Source organism: Indicator indicator, chromosome 38 (assembly GCF_027791375.1).
Source record: "Indicator indicator isolate 239-I01 chromosome 38, UM_Iind_1.1, whole genome shotgun sequence".
NCBI lineage: Eukaryota > Metazoa > Chordata > Aves > Piciformes > Indicatoridae > Indicator > Indicator indicator.
In genome coordinates this window covers 3,580,547-3,605,368 of record NC_072047.1, presented here as the reverse complement: position 1 = coordinate 3,605,368, position 24,822 = coordinate 3,580,547, and the positions used below count along the sequence as shown (strand labels likewise).

Genomic DNA, 24,822 nt, shown 5'->3' with positions numbered 1-24,822 from the left:
AGCAGCAGCAGTGGGATGTGTACCTGGAGGTGCCTCATCCTTTGGGCTGTGCTGGTCACAGCCACACTCTCCACTGCCAGGCCGGCGCCCACCTTGCCTGACCAAGGTAAGACAAGGAGCTAAGCACCACAGCTGTGCCAGGGAGCACCTGGGAAACTCCCAGCTCCCTCATCCTTTGTGTTTCTCTTCTGGTGATGATATGCTTGGTGTAGAAGTAGAGGCTGGCATGAGGTCCAGCCATGGGCATGTCCCTCAGTAGCTGCAGCACGGTGCCATGTGGCTGGTGCCAGTGGGGATGTGGCATAGGTTGTCTGCTGAGAGCAATCTGTGGGCACAAGAAGTCCATGCAGGGTTCCAGCATTGCCCAGGGATGTTTGAAAGCTGGAGGGGAATTGTGGCAAAACTTGGCATTGTTGGTCTGGAGAAGGGTGCAAAGCCCCAGGGGCTGTCCCCATGGTGGGCACAGTGTCCTGGCACTTGCTTGCCTGTGGCAATCTGCAGCCTGAGATGTGTGTGAAGCCTTCTCCCACCTCTCCTGATGCTGGGCTCAGCAGGTGGGGATGAGGATTGGGGTGCAGGGTGGCAGTGCAGGCTTTGCCAGCTGGCAGTGCATGGGGCGAGTGCATCCCACAGGGGTCCCTGGGATGCTCCAGGCTGGGGAGTGCCCACGGGGCTGGGTTCAGAGCTGAGTATGGCTCAGGCAGTTCCTGCAGCCTTCATCTCTGATGAGGGCATCCCCCTGGCTTCCCATCACTTCTGGCCCCTCCCAGCCTGGCAAGGGCTTGTGGCCTGCCATGGGCAGACTGAGGCTTAGTTCCTGTTGAGCTCCAGAGCCTGGTGGCTTCCCAAGGAGCAGTGGATGGGCTGGGGGGTGTCACAGGGCCCTGGAGACAGCTGACCCCATGGGAAGGCACAGCTCTGGCATTTCAAAGCCTTGGCCCTCCCCTCGGTGAGGCGGAGAACCAACAGAGCAGGCAGCACGGTGCAGGGCTGCTGACTTTCTGCGTTTGGTTTTAATTACCCAAGAATGTCTGAGCTGTGGGGTCCTTCTTGGCCTTTTAAGGCTCATTCCCCCTTCCCTCTTCTCCCACCAAAACCCAGAGAGGCTGCCTGCTGGTGCTGCCAATGTGGGCACGGCACTGTGTGGCACCCCAGTGAACAGCCATGCTCCCTGTGCCCCTGGCTTGGGGTGGCACAGGAGCTGGCACGGCTGAGCAAACCATGCTGGGGCTGGGGTTCCAGTGCTGGCATCAGTGGGGGCAGCTGGGTGATGCCAGCTTGGAGCATGTTGAGATGCCATGGCTGGCTGAGCAGCAGGTACCTTGCTGGTCTGGGATACATCCCCTGAGCTGTGCATGGTCCCAGGGGAGCTGTGGGCCCTGGAGAGGAGCCTGGGCAGAGCACTGCTCACAGAGAGCATCTCAAGACTTTTCCATTGGCGTGCTTGGCTCTGTCAATAACCAGGCACCAGCAGTAAACATGTTTGTCTCCAGAGAGGGCTCTTCCTGGAAGAGCTCTCCTGGTGGTGTTTGGGGTGAGGATGGCTCCTGTGCCCCTGGGAGAGCAGTTCTGGTGGCCTTGAGCCCAGCTGTGGCCTTGGGGGAAGCTTTGGGGTGCTCAGCTCAGAGGCTACTGTGAGCAAAGGTGGGGGCTGGGGTGCTGTGAGGAGCCCTGCAGCCCCCAGAGGGTTTGGGGAGTGGCATCAGGCAGCGGCAGTGGAGGAGGAGAGGTTGGAGAGGAGGGAGCTGGTTCCTCGCCAGCCTCATGCCAGGGCTAACAATAACCTCTGGAAACATTTCCCGACACGGTTCTCACCAGGGCAGCCCAATTAGTGCCACAGCAGGAGCCCGGCTGGGGCAGAGTCCATCCCTTGGCTCCGGGGCTGGCTGGTGGGAACAGAATGTTCCCGGCAGGACCTGCGGGATGGGAAGAGTCGGTCCAGGGCCAGGACCCACAGCCCTGCCGCCAGCACCTCTCAGGTCCCTTGCCAGGCTGGGCTCTGGGTCCAACCCTGGGGCACTTGGGATGTCCATGGGGCTCAGCTCCATGTCCCCAGGGCTGGGATCATTGTCCTTGCCAAGCTGGGCTCTGGGTCTAGCCCTGAGGCACTTGGGATGTCCATGGGGGTCAGCTCCATGTCCCCAGGGCTCAGATCATTATCCTTGCCCACACTGCCACCAGCCCTGGGGCATCCCCCAGGTCCCCTCCACCACGGGGGCAGCAGCTTCCCCTGACTTTGTTCTGGATGTTTATGGGGGTTTGGTTTCTGAGGTTCTGAGGCAGCTAAGCTCCCTTCTCAGGGAGCAGTAATCCCCCACGCCTGCCCTGGCCCCTGCCTCCCTCCCTGGAGGAGGATTTCCCATCGCCAGCCTCTCCTCGTGGCGTGTGGAGGGGGCTTGGGAGCCCTGCTTTTGTCAGAAGCTCTTTCCCCCGGCTGGAAAACCTGCAGCAAGTAAAAACATTAATGGGCACTGACTGCATTTTATAAGTTACCTAAATTTTGAGGTGGTTAAAAAGCACCAAAACCCAACAACCCCTAGTTAAGGGAAAAAGCCAAGAAATTTCCATGAGCAGCCTCCAGTCGCCCTCCTCACAAAGCTGCTCTTTGTCTGCAGGTTAAATAGAAACCTGCAGAAAATTGCCGAGGGGAATGTTTCCCTCTCTCCTTGTCTGCTATTGTCCTCGCTGCTGTTCAGGCATTTCCACCACTCACTCCGGGTCTGCCTCATCCCTGCCTGGGGGGTGCTGGAGCAGGGCAGGGGTGGGGAGCAAAGCAGCCAAGCAGGTTTTTAAAGGGGGGGAGTGAGGTGCTGGTGGTGGGGATCTTGCCTTGAGCAGCTTGGTTTGGAGCATGCTGAGCCCCTGATACTTTCCAGGGGGCTGCATCTGCCATCTGCTCCCTCCCCATGCAGCCAAGCCCCTGGTGGGGCAGGTTTTAGGGGGCTACCCAGTTTCCTAGTGCCACCCCATTTCTTGGTGCCACCCTGTTTCTCCAGTGCCACCAGACACCCAGCTGGCCACAGCTTAACCTCCCCCTCCCAGCTCCATCTGTAGGGTCAGTGGGGTTCTGGCTCCCAGGACTTCGTTGTTCCCAGCTCAGTGTGTGGGGGTCTCTCTCTGGACCCCAAAATCCAGGGCTGGAAGCATGCTCAGCCTGAGCAGCTCTGGGGATCCTTGCAGGCAGGGGGTTTCTGCTTTCTCCTTCTCCTCTTCCTCGCTCTGACCTCACTCGGTGCTGGCAGGAAGATTGCAGGTGAACACGGGGCACAATGTGCCCTCCCCCAGCAGCAACGATATTTTGGGCTGTTTGGCCCAGCTGTAGCCTGGGATGTGGTGTCAGCATCCCTGGAGGTGGCACGGTGTCCCCACTGATGGCTCTCCCTTTTGACCCCCCTCTGCATTTCCCTGTAGTCCAACCTCCCCTCCCCCTTGTTTCTGGAGCTCACCACCCCTTCCCCCGTGATCCCTAGGTTTGGAGCAGCCTCCCTGGAGCCCTACAAGCAGCTTAGAGATCCCTGCCCAGCCGTGGAGCCTTTTGCATTTGGTGGCAGCCGCCCAGGATCGTTCCCAGAGCTCGGGGGGGGTCCAGCACCTCTGAGCCCCCTGCACCCCGATTGCTGCAGCCACCCAGTGCCTGGGGGCATCACCGTGTCCTCCGGGGCATCACGCTGCTGGCCATCCATCCCCTCCCAGCCTGTTGAGCAGGCATTGTTCCCTGCCTCCCGCCTTTCCACTCGGATGCTGTCACTCCAGCCCTTAATTGAGGAGAGAAAAAAAAAAAAAAAAAAGAAATATGAGGCTTTGGGAAAAGCTGCAGCACTCTGCCGGAGCCGGGGCTGCAGAGCCCTGCTCCACAGCGAGGGGGGAGTCCACGTTGTCCGGGGGCTGCCTGGCTGCTTTGAGCCCCCCACGTGTGCGACAGCCCCAGGGCTGCTCAGGAGAGAGTTGGGGAGAGGAAGGATGTGGGGAGAGGAGCGATTTGGGGTGAGGAATGATGTTGGGTGAGGAATGACATTGGGAGAGCAACAGAAACTCTGCCTGCTGCAGGCGGACCCGGGGGGGTTGCTAACAACCCACAGGCACCCCTGTGTTTTGGGGTGTCCACTTGTGCCCCCCAGGATGGGCAGGACCCCATGGGGATAACCCACGGGTGAGGGTCTGTGCCTGGAGCTGCTGCCTGTGGGGATTCCTCTTGGCTGGGAAGCTCTGAGCATGGCCGGGGGTGTCCCGGGGGGCAAGGGGTGGATTCATCCTGCCGGCTTTGCAAACCACCGACAGGCTGCTAATTAAGTGCTGCTTCATTGGACGTGGGGGCTCTGAGGAGCCAGAGTGCCTGGAGCCTCACAGACATCCTCTGCCTGCTGCAGGAAGCAGCCAGGGGCAGGAGGGTGAAGAGAAGCCTCCCGGCTTGGTCAGGAAGGGCCAGGGGTGCCTTGAGCCCCCCCTGAGGAAAAGCCATGGGTGCCTTGAGCCCCCCAAAAAGAGCCAGGAATGCCTTGAGCCCGCTAAAAAGAGCCAGGGGTGCCCCGAGCGCCCCAATGAAGAGCAGTGGGTGCCTTGAGCCACCCAGAAAGTCCCCAGGGTACTTTGAAGCCCCTTAAGGAAGAGCCGTGGGTGCCTTGACCTCCCCCCCTCCCCCCCAAATGAAGAGCCCTGGGGACCTCCAGCCCCTGATGCTTCCCTGTGGGCATCTCCCTGCTCCAAGGGGAAAGGTCTCCGGGGCTGTGCATCCCCCCGGGGAGCAGCCAGGGTGCAGGGATGCTGCTGGGGGGCACCCCCACGCGGCACTGCCCGGGCTTGGGGCGGGGGGCAGCTGGGCGAGGAGGTTTTTAAATAAGAAAGAAGCCAATCCCCAGGTCCCGGTAAGCGCTTCCTGTTGGGATTAGCGGGGCTGCCGGGCATGTGTGTGCTTTTTCTTCAGGAAATACCTTCGGAAAGCCCCGCTGGGGTCTCCAGGGCAACCGGCGGCCACGGCCCCGAGCCCCCCGCCCGCATTGTCCCCGCGCTGCGCTTTGTTGGCCGCTTTATTGCCGTCCCCATCGCCACGGCCAGCCCGCGGCTCCCACCGCCCCGGGGGGTGCCAGGCTGCGCTCCTTGGGCATGCAGCAGCCTGGGGGTCCTGGGCTGCGTGGAGAATGGGGGGGTGAGGGTGGGGGTGAAGGTTACTCTGTGCTGCTGCTCTCCCCAGGGCTGCTGCCCAGTATCCCTGGCCCTGGTGGGGGCTGGTCCTGGGGGAGCTGGTGACAGTTATATGCACTTGGTGACACTCTCCATCTGGCCAGCTCTTGGCTCTGCTTTTGGTTCCATTTCAAAGCTGGAATAAAGTCATAAACCCACCACGAGCTGCTCTGGCCCTTGCAGCCTGCATCTACTTTTTGGGCTCATTTGGAAGCAGAGACTCCCATCTGCTGGGGCTGGAGATGCCATCCTTGCCTTACCCTGGGCATCAGGGTTCCTAGTGGGCTCCAAAGTGCTCCTGTCCCCAAGGCCTCGGGATAGGATGGGGCTCTGTCCTGTGGGATTCAGCCTAGGAGGCTGCTGCTGCCTCCCTGGCATGAAGAGGTGTTCAGGAAATGTGTGGCCATGGCACCTGGGGCCATGGTTTAGTGGCCATGGTGGTGTTGGGTTGATGGCTGCACTGGATGATCTTGGAGGCTTTTTCCAGCCCAAACAATTCTGTGATTCTGAGTTTAGGTTAAAAAGGGAACAGAGGTAGCTGAGATGTGCCAGACCTCAGCTGTGTTTTTCTGCTTTCTCCAGACCCTCAAGGCACCCCTGGCTCTTCTTTCAGGGGTTCAAAGCACCACTGCCTCTTTTTGGGTGGCTCGAGGCATCCCTGGCTCTTCCTTGGGCTACTCAAGGCACCCATGGCTCTTCCTTGGTGCTGCTGGAATTGTATTTGCTCTCCTTGCTGCCCCACATTGCTCCAAGGAGGCTCTAACCATCTCTAACCATGCAGCCTGGCTGGGGAGAACCAGCCCACCCCTGCTGGGCACTGCTCAGCACTAACCAAGTTTTGTGTGATGCCAGCATCATCCTGAGCCTTGCTGGGCAGCAGCAGGGCAGGGTTCAGGGAGGAGAGCCAAGCATTTGTCTGGCCAATTAAACTCCTGGCTGCCTGGAGCTTGCTCCGTCAGGAGCAGCCGGCAGGGCTGGTGGCTCTGCCGAGGGGCTGCACCTGGTGCCTTGGTTTGGGTTACAGAAAAAGCCAAACATGAGAATGAGACCTTTCAGGCTGGTGGAGTCCAGCAATCCAATGGACTCCTCCTGCTCTCCAGACATGGAGGGCTCAGGGGAGCATGGCTCATGCCACAGGGCACCCCAGGACCTGTGCACCCACTGCCATCCTTGGGCTTGAGTGGTGTTTCCAAGGGGTCGTAGTGCTTCAGCTGTGGTGTGAGCTGGGCTGCCCAATGATGCTTTGAACCCCCCAAGGAAGAGCCATGGGTGCCTTGAGCCACCCTTAAAGATCCAGCAGTACCTTGAAGCCCCCCAAGGAAGAGCCATGGGTGCCCTGAGCCACCCTTAAAGATCCAGCAGTACCTTGAAGCCCCCCAAGGAAGAGCCATGGGTGCCCTGAGCCACTCTTAAAGATCCAGCAGTACCTTGAAGCCCCCCCAAGGAAGAGCCATGGGTGCCTTGAGCCCCTGACACTGGGGTTGTGCCAGCGGGGCCACCCTGGTGCCAGTGGGGCCATCTGGTAGCAGTGGGGCACTGCCTGCCTGCCAGGGCTGCCCTCAGGGTGAGCCAACCTGGACACGCTCATTAGTCTGTGAATTCCTCTCGGGGCTGTTCCCACCGTGCTGCCTTTTCCGCCTTACCGCAGAGTGCCAGAGATGTGCTTTGGGTTACCAAAGGGCAGGGTCCTGCCTTGCCCTCTGCCTCCCCTCTGCCGTCCATCACTCTGGACACCTCCCCAGTCATGCTGCTAATGCAAAACAGCCTCTGGCTCAGGGGACTGGGGGGCAGGGGCTGCTCCTTTGAAAAGTGATCTGGGCACACTCCGGCGGACCCCCGGCCCCCACCCTGCCCAGGCTCCTGGGTGCAGCAGAGCCCATGGTTAGTGACCCAAAGGAGTGGTGCCACTGGCATGGGGTGCCCAGAGATGCTGTGCCCATGGGAAGGGACCCACCTGAATCTGCTGCTTCCCTGAGCCCAGGATTCAAACCGGGGTGGCTCAAAGTTCTCTCCCCATCCCAAGACCTTCTCTACCCCCATTCACCTCCTCCTCAGTCTGCAGGTCCAGCACGGGGCTGGCACAGGCAGGTTCTTCCTCAGTCCTTTCTGGTGAGCTGATGAGCAGGAGCCTGTGATGGTTCCTAGGACAGGCTTGGAGGTGATGGAGCTCTTGGACCACAGAGGTGTTCTGGCTGGAGCTGCCCAGCATTGGTTCAGCTGTGGTGTGATGTGCAGGTCCAGCGTCCCATGGAGCGTGGTGGTTGCTGCTGGACCTGCACATGTTCCTTGTGTGCAGGTGGCCAAGGACAAGCAGCAGGGACACTGAGGACATTTGTGGGCGGTGGAGACCCTCCCAGCTCCAGCCACCTTCTGCAGGTTGTTGTGTGGGATAAGGACTAAGCCGTCGGTGCCTGGGGAAGGACAGAGCTGGGTGAGATAAGGGCAGATACGGCTGTGGCTGCAGCTCCCTGCTGGGTCTTGGTGCCTGTTTATCGCTCGCTGACCTTGCGGTGCTGGAGGAGGGACACGGGCGAGGAGGACGTGGTGTGACCGAGTCCCGTGGTGAGCCCGAGTCCCGTGGTGCTCAGACAGCCGGCGACGGGACAGCGCCGCTGCATTGTGTGCGCCCGGGGGGATGCCTGTGACTAATCACTTGAAACACAAATCAGAGCTGCGGGAAGTGCCGCATCCTGCGAGAAGCAAGCCGGGGGAAAGAGGGCTGTGAAAGCAAGGCGCTTCCCCTGCCACCAAAGCGAATCCCTCCAGGCTTCACCTTCCACCTGAAAACGCTTTGGGACCTCTTACTGCCAGATCTGGAGCCCTGGCTTTGCTCTTCTGGCAGCTGGGGGAAGTGAGTTCCTCCTCAGCTCTCTGCTTACCTTCAAGTGCTCTACTGAAGAAAAGGGAGAAACTCTGGAGCTGCTCCTGGATGCTTTCCCCATGAAGCTTCTCATCAGCATGAGGAACAAAGAAGTGGCCAAGAGGCAAAGTGCAGCTCCCAGATGAGACTTTCTGAGGTGCTGAGCTCTTGTTATTGGCAGCATGGAGCTGCTGGTGGGTGCTGGAGGAGTGATGCTACGTTGATGGCCCTGTGCTGCTCGCTGCCAGCCTGTGCTGGCACAGCTTTAGGGAGGCCAGCAGGAGGTGCAGGCAAAGACTCTATGCCAGCTTTGGCCAGATGATGGGGCCAGGATGAGCTGATCCACAACTGTTCAGAGGTGCGAGCAGAGGCTGGGGCAGGAGTTGCCCAGATGATCCTTGGTGTCCCTTGCAGCCTGGTGCTTGGTGATTGTCTGATTGCTGGTGTCTGGCTGGCTGGCACCAGGAGGTTGGTGCTGGGTGGTGATGCCCCTCCAAGGTGCTTGGAAGCTGTGGGTGTTCAGAATTAGCTGCTGGTTTGCAAATTGCCATGCTGGGAGCTGTGAGGGTGCCATGGGAGAGCTGTATCTTTGCTCTTGCCCATGAGCACCTTGGCTGTTGGTGGGGACAAAGTGTTCAGCTGACCCCTTGGTGGGGTCAAACCATGGATCAGCTGAAAGTTTGGATATTTCCAGAGCATTTCTGCTGGGATTTTCCAATGCCAGCTCTGGACCTCTCTGAAACAGAGCAGCTGCACTGTGGAGGCCTTCAGCCGGGCCCCTGTGGCACCATTGGTTCTTGACTTTGACCCACCTGAGACTGGGCAGCTGCCAGCCTGGAGAAGCAGAGGAATCATGGAGCTTCCTTCCAGGATGCTTTCGGGAGCAGCTCTGAGCCAGAGAGCAGCATCCACCAGCACTCAGGACCCAGAGCTGAGCACCCCAGCCCATGCTGCTCGTCCCAGGATGATGCTCTCACTGCATCCACCCTGCACCATCTTGGGGAGGCCTGGCACCCACGGAGCTGCAATGGTCTGAACCCTTCCTTGGGCTTTGAAACCTGAAGAGGTGGTTTGAAACCTGCAGAAGAGGAGGTTTGAAACCAGGACTGGCAGAGCCACTGTGCCGTCAGCACGGAGGGCAGAGGGCAGCGCTTGAGGACAGAGCCATCTCTGCACGACCAGTGGCCAGGAGAGACCACACCACATAGCAGCAGGGTGGAGAGGAAGGATCTTTGTGCTCACACAAATGTGGCATCAGGGAGCAGCTGTGGCTTTCCCTGCCCCGGGTCACCAACCGGGATCGCCGCAGCCGGCACCTGTTTGCTGGAGCTCCCCTGGGCTGACCTCTCCTGGCTCTGCCACTCTCACAGCCTCTCACTCCCTGCCTGCTCTCCTGCTGCAGCCCCCTCATCCCCTCAGCCTTCCTGCCCCTGCCCTGAAGCATCTAAACAGGGCAAGGGTCCTGGTGGCATGGGGACCCTGATCTGCTTCGCTGGCTCCCCGCTTGTGGTGGTGGGGACCCCAGGAGCCTGGGTGGAAGGTTGGATTGGATGATTCTGAAGGGATTCTGTGATCCCCTGTGCAGTGGCAGAGCCGAGCAGGGATTTGGGATGTTCCTAAGAGAGGCTGGATCCTGCCCAAGCAGCTGATGCTGCCTGAGATGTCTTAAGTTGCCTGTTTCTGCCCCATTTCAAAGCCCCTGCTCTGGGCTGATGTGGTAGTTTTGGAGGGGGGTAATCTCAACCCACCACAAGCTGAGCAGTGCTGGAGTAAGACCCCGAGTGCTGTGCCAGTGGTTTTGGGCTCCCCAGCCACCCTGAGCAGGGGCAAAGCACTTGGTGCTGCTTGGGGTGCTCACAGCCTCTGCCTCCCCTCTGCTCTGCAGCCGCTGGCTCCCCTCCGTAGGCTCACTGGAGGTCACTGGGGCCCACCAGGAGCATCCCAGCAGCGCATGTGGCCTCTAACCCCTGAGCAGCAGCAGCAGCAGCAGCAGCCGCCGCATGGTTTCCTTTGGTCTCTCTTTTCTCCTTCTTTTTTCTTTTTTTTTTCCCCCCTCCTCTCCTAACTCCTCCAGCCCTGCCCAAAGCACAAATCGAAGTGGAGTCCTACTCAGCCCACCCTGGGGACCTCCTCCAGCTGCGCTGCCGGCTGAGGGATGACGTCCAGAGCATCAACTGGGTGCGGGACGGCGTCCAGCTGGAGGAGAACAACCGGACACGCATCACTGGGGAGGAGGTAGAGGTCAGGGACGCGGTGCCCGAGGACTCAGGGCTCTATGCCTGCATGACCAACAGCCCCTCGGGGAGCGAGACCACCTACTTCTCCGTCAACGTCTCAGGTTGGTAGCGGCCCCCCGGGCACAGGGCAAGGGCGGCCCCGGGGCCGGGCTGCGGAGCGAGGAGCAGGCTGCCTCTGCCGGCGCCGTCAGGCTGGGCTACACCCCTGCTTTGGGGTGCCCAGAGGAGGTCTTGGCGTGGTGGCAGTGATTTGCTGTGAGCTGCTGTGCAGGGAGAGGCAGCTGGAGGTTGGCGTTTGTCTGTCTGCATGGGGCTGTGGGGCTGGCCCAGGAGCAGGCACGTGCTGGGCATGAGCTAAGGTCTGCGTTGGTGTTGATGGAGAGTGAGGCTGGAGGAGAAGGAAGGCTTCAGTCTGGGAGGTGTCTGCCGAGGCTTGGGGAGTTTCTGTGCCCACAGGGGCTTGGCAACCACCCTTCAGGGGCTGGTGGCACTGGGCACAGTGTGTGGAGCTCCGGAATCACCTCGGGGGAAAGATTGCATCCACGATGCCCACGGGCTGTGAGCAGTGGGATTCCAGGCACTGGTGGGCATCCAAACCTTCCCCTGGCATGGTGCATGATGTTCACCCAGGATGATGCACAGCCTTCACCCAGGATGGTGCACAGCCTTCACCCAGGACCTCTACACCTCCCCAGCATCCTGCAGCACTGCCCTGCCCTGGCCACCCCACGGGCACGCCCCACACTGCTGGCCTGTGATGCTTCAGCCCCCAGCTGGCCCCACTCAGGAGGGGTCCATGCATGGCTGTTCAGCTGGGTTGTCTCTTCTCTTGCAGACGCTCTCCCCTCTGCTGAAGATGATGATGATGAAGATGATTCCTCTTCGGAGGAGAAGGAGGCTGATAACACCAAGCCCAACCGTACGTGCAAGATGGGCTTGCCCCTGGTGTTACCCTGGGGGAGGAGGGCAAAGGGGAAGCTGGGCAGGTGTGCAAGCATTGCCCAGCAATGGAGAGAGGCAAGTGAGGAGGGTGGGCAGGTGGGCAGGAGCTCCTGCAAAATGGTGGAGCTGCTGGTGGCTGAGGTCTTGGAGCTCCCTGTGGCTGAGTTCTTGGAGCTCCCCGTGGATGAGATCTTGGAGCTCCCTGTGGCTGAGGTCTCGGTGGGTCTGGGCAGTGAGTCTGGCAGTGCTGACCCCCCCAACTCTGCTCCCCAGAGGCCATTGCTCCCTACTGGACCTATCCTGAGAAGATGGAGAAGAAGCTCCATGCTGTCCCTGCTGCCAAAACGGTGAAGTTCAAATGTCCCTCAAGTGGGACTCCCAACCCCACCCTGCGCTGGCTGAAGAACGGCAAAGAGTTCAAACCCGACCACCGCATCGGGGGGTACAAGGTACTGGCACTGGGGGCTGGGGTGCTGTGGGGCAGCAGGATGGGGACACAGCCCCTCGAGGGCTCCCCGCCTCTGCTGGTGCTGCAGGCAGCTGCCTTGGGGCTCAGCCCAGCCGGGCACAGGCTCCGGAGAGACACAGGGAGGGGGAGGACTGAGAAGGGGCTCTGCAGCTTAAGAGGCACCGAGACCCCTGCCCAGGAAGGGGCAGATGGGCCCCTCTGGCATTCCTCTTGCAGGAGCCCTACGGCACTGACCTGCTTCTGGGTCATGTTTGCAGCAGCTCAGCCCCTGGGGGAGGGTGAAGCCAGCCTGCCTCTGCCTAATCCCCTGCCGACAACAGGGGTCTGGGCGTTCCTGGCAGGCGTGAGGGCTCCTGGGGGCTGCAGGGGTGGGAGAGCCCTTCCCTGTCCCAGCAGCGGTTGGCAGGAGGTGTGCCAGCAGCCCTGGGGTGCCAGCGTGGTGGAGAGGGTGCCCAGGCCACGTGTGGGGGCCATGTTAGGTCAGTGAGCTGGGCAGGTGCTTCCCCAGCACCCACAGTGAGCCCAGGCTGTGGGAACCCCCGGGTGGGCTGGGGTCTTGGCTTTCCCCTTCTCATGGCTCCGGTCCCACAGTAGGGCTGCCAAGACCCCCAGGTTGAGGTTTGCCATGACCCCCAAGCTTCATTCCCCCCCAAAGGAGAGGCTGACCCACACCTCTCTGGTCTGCTGGTGGCAGCTCCAGCCCAGGGACCCCCAGGGTGACCCTCCCAGGGAGCAGTGTCCCCTTTGACCATCTCTGAAGTCTTCTGGAGCAGGGCTGCAGCCTGCCTGGGGCTCACATGCCCTGGTGGGTGTCCCCTTGGGTGGGACCCCCAGAGCCAGCCCAGGGTGGGTGCTGTGGGGCCATAGGTTTGGTTGCTCACTCACCACCGAATGAGGTCTGGCTGCAGAGCCCCATGCCAGGCTCCAGCCAGGTGCCAGGGACATGCAGCAGGAATGTGGCCACGTCACAGCTTGGCTCCATGTATCATGTCCCAGGGAAGGATGCAGGCAGCACTGTGGCTCCCCAGGTGGTGACAGCACAGTGCCCTGGGTAGCTGAAATGCAGGGCTGGGGAAAGAAGCAGCTTCCAACTGGGAGAGAGGAAAGCAGCCACGCCAGCAGGGCCCAGGGAGATCCTGCCAGGAGGAGCTGCAGCCAGAGCTGGCAGCTGTGTAGGAAAGCTGTCCCTGTGCCCCTTGGCCAGGAGGGACCTAGGCAGCACTCACAGACCCAGCCCAGAGGGCACTGATCAGCAGCACCCTCAGAGGAGCCTGGGTGCATGGTGTGCCTCCTGCAGGGTGCCCAGCGCAGTGCCCACTCAGGTCACAAGGTTGAATCCAAAGCCCAGCACCAGCTCCCGGGCCATGGCAGTGGGGGAACAATGCTGCTCTGTTCCCTTCTGGGGCTGGGGCCAGCAGAGAGGCTGTCCCTGCAGGCTGGGCCAGCCCTTCAGGCTCAGCTCCCAACATCTGCTTCTGGGCGCAGTTGGCTGCGCTGCGAGGCTGTCCCGGGACAGCTGGGAGTAATTAGGGTCCCTCTGCAGGAGAGGGGAAAGGTGACCTCAGAGGCAGATTTATGTGGGGCTGAGGGGGCTGAGGCAGCTCTGAGGTGGCAGGGACTTGGCACCTAACAGGCTGGTGTGCCCCCCAGGTCCGCTATGCCACCTGGAGCATCATCATGGACTCGGTGGTGCCATCTGATAAGGGCAACTACACCTGCATCGTGGAGAACAAGTATGGCAGCATCAACCACACCTACCAGCTGGATGTTGTGGGTGAGGAGCTGCAGGGCTGGCAGGGCTGCCCCTGGGTCCCCCACCCTGGGCACTGCTCCCTGCCATGGCAGGGCTGGGGAGCACCCACAGGGTCTGGGCATGTCCCTGTCCCACCTGCCCGCCCTAACCTGCACCTCTGTGGCACAGCAGTGGGCATGGAGGAAAGGGATCACCTCAGCTTCATTCTGAGGGGTTTGGGGTTGGGTTTTGGGTTTTTTTTTTAATTTATTTATTTCAATTGTGGTGGAAATCATTTTGGTAGAGCAGACAGAAACTTTTCCTAATCGCCTTATGAGCCATAACTGCCAGCTGGGCAGGCTGGGCTGAGCACTTCCACATGTGGAGCTGCTCTAAATGCCACTAAATGAAGCATTAAAAATGTGATTTAATTTGATTACACTGAGCAAACTGAAGGGAACAGTCAGGAGGGGAACAAAAGGGTTTGTTAATGCTGACTCACCACAGTGGCAGCAGCTTTGGGAGCGCCTGGGGCCCTCCTTAGGTTTGTTTGACCTCTGACGCCCCCCCCTCAGCCCCTCCAATAGGTTCTGACCTCCCTGTCCCCACACTTGGATTTCACCTGTCCCCAGGGACCCTTTTTCATAGATTTGTAGAACACAGAATGGTTTGGGTTGGAAGGAACCTTAAAGATCATTCAGCTCCAGCCCCCTGCCATGGGCAGGGACACCTCCCACCAGCCCAGGCTGCTCAGGGCCTCATCCAGCCTGGCCTTGAACACCACCAGGGAAGAGGCAGCCACAGCCTCCCTGGGCAACCTGTTCCAGTGCCTCCTCACCCTCACTGGCAAGAATTTCTTCCTCATCTCCAGTCTCAGTCTCTCCTCCTCAAGCTCAAAGCCATTGTCCCTCATCCTGTCACTCCCAGCCTTTTTCAAAAGTCCCTTCCCAGCTCTCCCGGAGCCCCTTCAGGTACTGGAAGGCTGCTCTGAGGTCTCCCTGGAGCCTTCTCCAGGCTGTCCAGCCCCAACTCTCCAGCCTGTCCTCACAGGGGAGGTTCTCCAGCCCTCTGAGCATCATTTTTGGTGCCATGAGGAGGAACAGAGCCTGCTGTGCTGGGGTGCAGGATCCTCTAACCCTTTTATAGCCTCCCCTCTCTTCTGCATTCCTCCAGCACTATTCTGTGTGGCCAGCCAGGCCATGGTGACATTTCAATGCCCACCCCCCCTTTTTTGGTGACAGTGATGCCACAAGAGCAAACCAAGAGGTTACCCCAAACCTTGGGGACTCCACGCTGAGAATTGCTTTTCTTTGGCACCCCAGCCCCTCCTGACTGCTGCCACCCCACTGCAAGGGGCTGAGGTGCCTGGACCCCAAGGGCACCCCACAGCTCACCCCACGAGGCTCCTCATGGATGGGGGAGTGCAGGGTACACCCCTGTGTGAGGAGGGTGCTCCCCTGTGGGTGGGGGTGTGGGGGGCTGAGCACCCCAAGCCCCAGCCTGAGGTGCCCATGTGCCTGGGTCCCGCAGAGCGCTCCCCACACCGACCCATCCTGCAGGCAGGGCTCCCTGCCAACAAGACTGTGGCCCTGGGCAGCAATGTGGAGTTTGTCTGCAAGGTCTACAGCGACCCCCAGCCCCACATCCAGTGGCTGAAGCACATCGAGGTGAATGGCAGCAAGATCGGCCCTGACAACCTGCCCTACGTGCAGATCCTGAAGGTAAAGCCTCACACCAGCCTGCCCCGGCCCATGCCCCCACTGAAGGCTTGCCCTGCCCCCCCGAAGGCTTGCCCTGCCCGTGGGGCAGCAGTGGGACAGTGGCAGCCGTGTGGGATGGTGGCCACAAGGAGCTACCTGGGGCTGGGGACCACCAGCTGACAGCCAAGCAGCCTTGAGGCAGCCTGAACCCCAGAGCCGTCACCAGCTCCGTGCCAGGGTGCCTGGAGGAGCACAGGGTGAGAGGAGGGCAGGAGGGTGCCAGTGCAGTCCCTTTGCACCCCCACAGGCAGACAGCCTGGGGCTGGTGGGGCCAGTGCGGGGGGGAGCACAGCGCTGGAAGTGGGGAGCTGAGCCCCTGAGCTGCCCTGGCCAGCCCCTGGGTGCCTATGGGACCACTCACAGCAAGCAGACTAGCTGGGATGCCAAGCCCTGGGGTGCCCAGCCATGTCCCTGGGGTGCCCAGCCGTGTCCCTAGAGTGCACAGCCATGTCCCTGGGGTGCACAGCTGTCCCCAGCCACATCCCCAGGGTGTCCATCCATGTGCCCAGGGCTCACAGCCATCCCCAGCCACAGCCCCTAGGGCAGATTACAGCCTGACCATCTACCCCTTGCCTCCAGGCAGCAGGGTGGGTGCAGCACCGGCGGCAGTGGCGGTGTGGGGACGGCAGTGCTGGGGGGTGCCGGTGCCAGGGGCGGCGGTGCCAGGGGCGGCAGTGGCGGTGCCAGGGGCACGGCGGGGGGCAGGGATGTGACTCGGTGTCGTTGGTCTGTTCCAGCACTCGGGGATTAATAGCTCAGATGCGGAGGTGCTGACCCTGTATAATGTGACAGAGGCGGAGAGCGGGGAGTATGTTTGTAAGGTTTCCAATTATATTGGTGAAGCCAACCAGTCTGCGTGGCTCACTGTCACCAGACCCCTGGCACAAGGTAATGGCAGCCATGCCCCCTGGGCTCGTCCCCTGGGGCTGCTGGAAAACACAACTCTGGGCTCTCTGGTTTCTGCTGTTTCTGGTGTGACAAACCATGGAAAAATACCCGGCAGAGCTGGCCAGGGGCTGTGCTCTCTGTGTCTGTGTGTCCTGCTGTTTGTCCTCCCTGCTCCCCACCCCCTCCTGCAGACTTTGGGGCTGCCAATGAAGCCAGGTCAGGGAATCAGAGTGGTAGGGGTTGGAAGGGACCTCTGGAGATCATTGAGTCCAACCCCCCCTGCCAGAGCAGGGTCACCCAGGGCAAGGCACACAGGAATGCATCCAGATCTTGAAAGTCTCCAGAGGAGATTCCACAACCTCTCTGGGCAGCCTGCTCCAAGGGTCTGCCACCCTCACACCAAAGAAGTTTCTCCTCATGTTGAGATGGAACCTCCTGGGTTCTAGCTGGTAGCTGTTGTTCCTTGACCTATCACTGGGCACCACCTACAGCAGCCTGGCACCTTCACCATGACACCCACCCCTCAGATATTTGCAGACATCACCAAGCTCCTCTCTCAGCCTTCTCTTAAAACTAAACAGCCCCAGGGCCCCTCAGTCTCTCTTCACAGCAGAGATGTTCAAATCCCCCAATCATCCTTGGATTCTCTGTTGGGCTCTCTCCAGTAGATCCCTGTCTCTCTTGGATTGAGGAGCCCAAAACTGGATGCAGGTCCTAGAATCAGAGAGTGGCTTTGGATGGAAAGGATCTCTAAGATCACTGAGCCCAGCTGATGGTCCCTGACCAAACCCACGTCCCCGTCTGCACCCCCCACATGTGCTGCCCTCCTGTCTCCATCCTTGTGCCCCTCCCCCTGTGGTGCACAGCCAGCAGCCAGCTCTGCCCGAGGTCTATTTCTCCATGGAGCCCATCGCCAGCATGCTCAGATGGGCAGGACACTGCCTTTGGTGAAGGGTTTTTAACCAGCATCTCCTTAGGTGGATGAGTGGTCATCCGGAGGCTCTCTCTAGCAGGTCTCTACCGTGGTCTCTGTCTGCTCCCTGGGGGTCTGGCAAACGAGGCCGGGCTCTCCCTCCTCTCTGGCCTGCTTCCCAGGTGATCTCATGTGGTTTGCTTCTCCCTGTCTGTTTTTTGTTTTGGTTTTTTTTTGGCTTCCACTTTTCCCTCTCTAGACCGCTGGCGTTAACACCACGGACAAGGAAATGGAAGTGCTGCACTTAAGGAATGTCTCCTTTGAGGATGCTGGGGAGTATACTTGTTTGGCTGGTAATTCTATTGGGATCTCCCATCACTCTGCATGGTTGACAGTTCTGGAAGGTATTTACTCCTCTTCCTCTCCCTTTCCTCCCTTTTTTCCAATGTATGCATTGCAGTCTGGAAGAGAGCCCCCCCCCCCCGACCCCTCTGACCCACCCAGTTCTGGTCACTGGGACAGCTGCAGCTGGAGCAGGATGGGAAATGCATCCCCCTGTCCTCCAACTCCACCCTGCACCCCCAATTGGGGTATGTCCCCCACCCAATTTTGGTCACTGGGAGAGCTGCAGGGCTCCTCTGCAGCTGGAGCAGGATGGAAAATGCATCCCCCTGCCCTCTACCCTTAACTTCACCCCCAGTTGGGGTCTGTCCCCCACCCAGTTCTGGTCACTGGGGCAGCTGCAGCTGGAGCAGGATGGGAAATTCATCCCCCTGCCCTCTATCCTTCCCAACACTCCCAAATTGGGGTCTGTCCCCCACCCAGAACTGGGACACAGGCATCTGTGAGTCCCCTCCACAGCTGGAGCAGGATGGGTCATATCTCCCCCAACCCTGCACCCCCAGTTGGGGTCTGCCCTCTGCTCTCTCCCTGGCCCAGGCAATGCATACCCAGGGGAACTTAACCAAGGGGCTGTTGGAGCAGGATGGTGCTGTGCCACGGGGCACAGCCAGCAGGATGGCAGCAGAGCCTGGGGGTGCTGGCAGTGCTGCCTGAGTGCCTACCCTGCTGCTGGGGGTGCTGGCCTTTCCCTGTGGCACAGGACCCACGCTGGGTCTGTGTGTTGCTTCTGCTGTGCTGCTGGGGTTGGCTGCCCTGGTGCCCATGGATGCTGCTCCTCAGGCATCCATGTGCCAAGGGCTGATAACTGCAGCTGGGAAAGTTTTTGGGCTCCTGGGTGCTGCCTGGTTTCCAGCCAAAAACTTTCCCTGTTATCAGCCTCTGCTTGCTCAGCTGGGTGTGCTCTGAGCTGGGACACAAACCTTCAGCTCCCTCTTACAGCTCTCTCTCTGAGGCTCTGATCTTTGGGGGGGATCAGGTTGGGGATGCTGCCAGGGGGGGTTCCATGGCAGCTCCCACCCTGCCAGGCTCACCACACTTTGCAGCTGCACTGGACCCTGCTGCATGGCTGCAGCTGCTCCAAGCTGCTCGTGGCACTGACACCAACTCTGCCACCAAAGCAGGGTGTGCCTCATGGCATGGGGGGGCAGGACCCTCCACCCCACCAGCCTGGGGGTCCCTTGGCAGATCACTGCCACTGGGGCTGCTCCTGGCTGCTCTGCCCTGAGTACCCCCCTGGTAGTGCCTGAGCTGCCACAGCCCCAGGCACTGCTGGAGGATTCTACTCCCATTTGCATCCCACCCCCATTTGTGTCCCACCACCCCTCTGCATCCCACCACCCTCTCATCCACACCCTTCTCATCCACCACCCCTGCATCCACACCCTCCATCACACCTTCTCCATCCACACCCCTCATCCACCACCCTCTTCATCCCCACCCTCTGCATCCCACCACCCTCTGCATCCCATCCTCTCATCCACCACCCTCTGCATCCACCATTCTCCATCCACCATCCCTCTTCATCCCACCACCCCTCTGCATCCCACCACCCCTCTTCATCCCACCACCCTTCTCCATCCCACCACCCCTCTTCATCCCACCACCCCTCTGCATCCCACCATCCTTCTCCATCCCACCACCCTCTCCACCCCACCACACTCAGGGGAGCCCCCAGACTGCCAGGGCCTGGCAGTGTGGGCAGAGCACAGCTGCTGGGAAGGGGACCTGTCCCCAGAGGTGCCCATGATGCCCCATCCCTGCAGGAGAGACTCCAGCATAGCCCCAGCAAGAGATGCCCCCTGCCTTGGCACAGCCACCCCACCCCAGCCAAGGGGCACAGGCAGTGCCCCCCAACATCACCCCTCCCTCAGGTGCCCCTCCATGTGCCTGCAGCTGCCTCAGAAGCCCTGCACAGCCCTGGGGGCAAGGTGCCCATGGGTGCCCCCAAGCTGGGTGGATGGGCAGCCCCCACAGCCCTGCCACACGCTGCACCAGCGCTGCACAGTGTGTCCCCAGCCAGCACCAGGAGGAGCTGAGGGGTTCCCCCAGCACCATCCTGCTCCTCAGCCCCTGGGGCAGGCTCTCAGGTGCTAATGCCCTGTTCACATTGACCCAGCTATTGAGGACACCCCTGCCATGATGACTTCCCCTCTCTACCTGGAGATCATCATCTACTGCACCGGGGCCTTCCTCATTTGCTGCATGGTGGTGACCGTCATCATCTACAAGATGAAGAGCACCACCAAGAAGTCAGACTTCAACAGCCAGCTGGCTGTGCACAAGCTGGCCAAGAGCATCCCCCTGCGCAGACAGGTAACAGAAAGTAGAGAGGGGGTTTGTTGGCACCTACTGCCCCTCCTGCCACCCCTGCCCTGCCCCCTGGGGCGAGCTTCTAGGGGAGGATGGATAGGGGGAGACCTGGCATGAGCTCATCCTGCTGCTCATGCCACCCTCTCCAGCCTTGTGCCCATCCATGGCTGTGCCCCAGCTCAGCAGCACAATGAGAAAGGAGATCCCCAGGCTGTGGATTCTCCTGGCATCACAGAATCCTTTGAGCTGGAAGGAACCTTTCAGGTCATCCAGCCCCAACCCTTAACCCAGCACTGCCAGGGCACCACTTAAACCATGGCCCTCAGCACCACATCTCCACGGCTTTGAAGCCCCTCCAGGGATGGGGACTCCACCACTGCCCTGGGCAGCCTGGACCTGCTGCTGCCCCTCAGTGTCCTTCTTGGAGTGAGAGGCCCAAAACTGAACCCAGTGTTTGGTTTGTGGCCTCACCAGTGCCCAGCACACGGGCACAATCCTTGCCCTGCTCCTGCTGGCCACACCATTGCTGATTCCAAGCCAGGATCCTGGTGGGTTTCATGGCCACCTGGGCACTGCTGGCTCATCCTGACACACTGTTGGCCAACACCCCCAGGTCCTTTTCCACCAGGCACTTTCCAGCCACTCTGCCCCAAGCCTGGAGCCTTCATGGGGTTGCTGTGACCCAAGTGCAGGACCCAGCACTTGGCCTTGTTGACCTCATCCCATTGCCCTCTGCCCATGGATCCAACCTGTCCAGGTTCTTCTGTAGAGCCTCCAACTGCCCAGCAGATCAGCACAGCCACTGTGTTGGTGGCACCTCGGTGCCACCGAGGGAGCCTCCTCCAGACCTCTGACAAAGATGCTGAGCAGAGCCAACCGCAACAGGGGCTGGGGGCGAGGAGCAGGGCTGGGGGGCGAAGGCTCCTGGCCAGCATCTCCCTGCTGGTGGGGTGAGCCCCTGCGTGGAGGTAACCCACGGTCCCCCTGCAGGTGTCTGCTGACTCCAGCTCCTCCATGAACTCTGGCGTGATGCTGGTGCGGCCCTCGCGCCTCTCCTCCAGCGGCACCCCCATGCTGGCAGGGGTCTCCGAGTACGAGCTGCCCGAGGACCCCCGCTGGGAGCTGCCCCGCGACAGGTGGGCTCCTGCCACAGCCTCACAGGATCCATGGGGTTGGAAGGGACCCCTGGAGATCATCGAGTCCAAAATCCACCTGCCAGAGAGGAGCACAGGTCACACAGAATCCAGCACAGGTCACACAGGAACACATCCAGACAGGGATGGAAAGGCTCAAGGGAAGGAGACTCCGCAACCTCTCTGGGCAGCCTGGGACCCTCACAGGGAAGAAGTTCCTCCTCATGCTGAGGAGGAACCTCCTGTGCTGGAGTTTATATCCATAGAATCAGAGAATTGTCAGGGTTGGAAGGGACCTCAAGGCTCAGCCAGTTCCAACCCCCCTGCCATGGGCAGGGACACCTCACACCACAGCAGGTTGCTCACAGCCACCTCCAGCCTGGCTGCAAAAACCTCCAGGGATGAGGCTTCCACCACCTCCCTGGGCAACCTGTGCCAGTCTCTCACCACCCTCCTGGGGAAGAATTTCTTCCTAACATCCAATCTGAATCTCCCCACTTCTAGTTTTGTTCCATTCCCCCCAGTCCTATCACTCCCTGACACCCTAACAAGTCCCTCCCCAGCTTTCTTGTAGCCCCCTTAGCCTCCATTACCTCTAGTCCTATCACAGTCCTGTCCCTGCTGCCCTGGGGACAAGCAGCCTGGCTCAGAGCTGGCTGGCACTGGTGGCACCACCAATGCCATTTGCCAGTGCTGGTGACCCACCCCCCCGTGGCTACCAGCTCCCCCCCTATCAGGGTCTTTCCTGCCCCTCAGGCTGATCCTGGGCAAGCCCCTGGGGGAAGGCTGCTTCGGGCAGGTGGTGCTGGCAGAAGCCATTGGGCTCGACAAGGACAAACCAAACCGAGTGACCAAGGTGGCAGTGAAGATGCTCAAGGGTAAGTGGCAGCAAGAAAGGGGCAGGGGGAGGCCTGGCACAACACTGAGGGTGTGCAGTGTTGGGGGGCACCCAGCCTGGCCACCCCCAGCTGCTGGCTTCTGCCCCTCTGTAGCTGACGCCACAGAGAAGGACTTGTCCGACCTCATCTCCGAGATGGAGATGATGAAGATGATTGGCAAGCACAAGAACATCATCAACCTGCTGGGGGCCTGCACACAGGATGGTGAGGACATGTGCCCCCTGCCCCCCTCTGACCACTGCCCCTCTGTGCTGTACCCACAGGGCTGGGACCCCTCTGACCACTGCCCCTCTGTGCTGTACCCACGGGGCTGGGACCCCTCTGACCACTGCCCCTCTGTGCTGTACCCATGGGGCTGGGACCCCTCTGACCACTGCCCCTCTGCCCTGTACCCATGGGGCTGGGACCCCTCTGACCACTGCCCCTCTGTGCTGTACCCACGGGGCTGGGACCTCTCTGACCACTGCCCTGTGCCAGCACAGGGCTGACCTCACACCCACATGGCTGGGACCCCCTCTGACCACTGTCCCTGTGCCAGGGCAGGGCTGACCCCACACTCACGGGGCTGGCACCCCCTGCTGTGTGGTGCAGCTGCTGATCCCCCCACCCCTGCAGGACCTCTCTACGTGATCGTGGAGTATGCCAGCAAGGGCAACCTGCGGGAGTACCTGCAGGCACGGCGGCCCCCGGGCATGGAGTACTGCTACAACCCCACCAGAGTCCCTGAGGAGCAGCTCTCCTTTAAGGACCTGGTCTCCTGTGCCTACCAGGTGGCAAGAGGCATGGAGTACCTGGCCTCCAAGAAGGTGAGGAGCCCCTGGGGGCCTGTGGTGGGGTGGGGAGCCTGGCAGCTGGGCTGAGGTGGGGGGGGGATGGGGGATGCACCCTTCCATCCCTGCCTGTTTGATCATGGGGAAGCATCTGAGGGCTCTGAGGACCACCTGACAGCCCCCTGCTTGCTCAGTGCATCCACAGGGACCTGGCAGCCAGGAACGTCCTGGTGACCGAGGACAACGTGATGAAGATCGCTGACTTCGGGCTGGCCAGGGACATCCACCACATTGATTACTACAAGAAGACCACAAACGTGAGTGCTGGGCAGGGGGCTTGGCTGGGGCGGGCAAGGGCAGCACCAGGGACATCCCAACCCACCCTGCCAATGCCTCCCGAGGGGAGGTTGCAGTGGTGGTGAGGGCTGGGCTCTTCTCCCTAGGATGAGGTGATAGGAGAGGAAATGTCCTGAAATTGTGCCAGGGGAAGGTTAGGTTGGAGATGAGGAAAGATTTCTGTGTGGGAGGAGTGATCAGGGGGTTGGCACAGGCTGCCCAGGGAGGCAGTGGAGTCCCCATCCCTGGAGGTGTTCAAGCAAGCTGTGGAAGTGCCATGGTTTGGTGGCCATGGAGGGGCTGGGTTGAAGGCTGGAGTGGGTGACCATGGAGGCTGCTCTGTGATTCTGTGAGCACACAGAGCTGCCCCTCTGCCCTGCCCCACACACTCCCTGGTGCCATGGAGCCAATGTGGGGCTCTCTTGTGTGCCAGGGTCGCTTGCCAGTGAAGTGGATGGCCCCAGAGGCTCTCTTTGACCGCATCTACACCCACCAGAGCGATGTGTGAGTAGCACCCACCAGGCACTGCCCCTGGCACCTGGGCTGGGCTGGGCTGGGGGGGGATGAGGAGCCCACACTGGCTCCCTGGAACCTGGGGGAACTCTCCCTCCTCTGCAGGGTGCTCCTGGCCACCTGGCTGCCTGCACCTCAGCATGGTGAGGTTCATTCCAGGGAGGGTGAGGAGACACTGGCACAGGTTGCCCAGGGAGGCTGTGGATGCCTCCTCCTTGGAGGTGTTCCAGGCTGGATGAGGCCTTGAGCAACCTGGGCTGGTGGGAGGGGTCCCTGCCCATGGCAGGGGGGTTGGAACTGGATGGTCTTGAAGGTCGCTTCCAAGCCAATGCATTCTGTGACTCTGTGGTGCTGAGGCCCCATCTCACCTGGTCCTGCACAGAGCAGGAGCTGCAGAGGAGGCCACCAGCTGCCATTTGTCCTAATCTAATGCCACCAATCGGTGCCAGATGAGGTGTTCTGAGCCCAAAGCTCTGAGCTGGGGGTGCCAGCTCCCCAGAGCCAGGTGCCCCAGCCCTGTGTTTGCCCTGGGCAGGTGGTCCTTTGGTGTGCTGCTGTGGGAGATCTTCACCCTGGGGGGCTCTCCCTACCCTGGGGTGCCTGTCGAGGAGCTCTTCAAGCTGCTGAAGGAGGGTCACAGGATGGACAAACCCAGCAACTGCACCAATGAGCTGTGAGTGGGGGGACAAGGGGGGTGCTGGCACCCCAATGGCAGCCCCTGCCCAGCCAGGGACAACAAAGGGCACCAAAGCTAGTGAGGGGTCTGGGGAGGAGCAGCTGAGGAGGTGTTCAGCCTGGAGGAGGCTGAGGAGAGACCTGCAAGGAGGTTGGAGTGGGGTGGGGGTTGGTCTCTTCTCCCTAGGATCAGGTGATGGAGGAAATGCCCTGGAATTGTGCCAGGGGAGGATTGGGTTGGAGATGAGGGAAAATCCCTTTGCTGCCAGAGTGGTCAGGGGCTGGCACAGGCTGCCCAGGGAGCTGGTGGAGTCCATCCCTGGGTGCTGTTTCTCTCCCATGGGTGTGGGATCCCCAGCCCCAGCTGCTGCCTCTGTGCTGAGCCCTGCCCTGCCCTGTGCCCCCAGGTACATGATGATGAGGGACTGCTGGCACGCTGTGCCCTCCCAGAGACCAACCTTCAAGCAGCTGGTGGAGGACCTGGACAGGATCGTGGCCATGACCTCCAACCAGGTAGGAGAGATGGCACCCACCAGCCCCAACCTGCACCCACCCTGCCTGGGGCAGGCACCGCCCCGGGGGCTGCCTGGCCCTTGCTGAGCCTGTCCCTGGGCTCTGTGCCCCCCAGGAGTACCTGGACCTCTCCATGCCCCTGGACCAGTACTCCCCTGGCTTCCCGGACACTCGCAGCTCCACCTGCTCCTCGGGGGAGGACTCTGTCTTCTCCCACGACCCCCTGCCCGACGAGCCCTGCCTGCCCAGGCTGCCCTCTCAGCACACCAGCGGCGGACTGAAGCGACACTGA

The 24,822-nt window shown here is 60.9% G+C and overlaps 1 protein-coding gene across 3 annotated transcripts; it reads left to right on the top strand.

The window, feature by feature from the left end:
- On the top strand, positions 1–24,822 carry FGFR1 (fibroblast growth factor receptor 1). 3 transcript variants are annotated; one of them, XM_054396624.1, is made up of 17 exons: positions 1–106; positions 10,113–10,376; positions 11,111–11,194; positions 11,491–11,666; positions 13,337–13,460; positions 14,949–15,139; positions 15,916–16,066; positions 19,498–19,715; positions 20,682–20,827; positions 21,581–21,702; positions 21,817–21,927; positions 22,339–22,529; positions 22,688–22,810; positions 23,263–23,333; positions 23,878–24,015; positions 24,425–24,530; positions 24,646–24,822. In XM_054396624.1, exons 1-17 carry the CDS (start codon positions 16–18, stop codon positions 24,820–24,822), a joined length of 2,484 nt encoding a protein of 827 aa, XP_054252599.1. In that variant the 5' UTR covers positions 1–15. The 3 variants fall into 3 exon arrangements, with proteins under 3 accessions (XP_054252599.1, XP_054252598.1, XP_054252597.1); XM_054396623.1 differs by lacking the exon at positions 15,916–16,066 and adding an exon at positions 17,239–17,383 and having other exon boundaries at positions 16–106; positions 19,498–19,694; XM_054396622.1 differs by lacking the exon at positions 15,916–16,066 and adding an exon at positions 17,239–17,383 and having other exon boundaries at positions 16–106.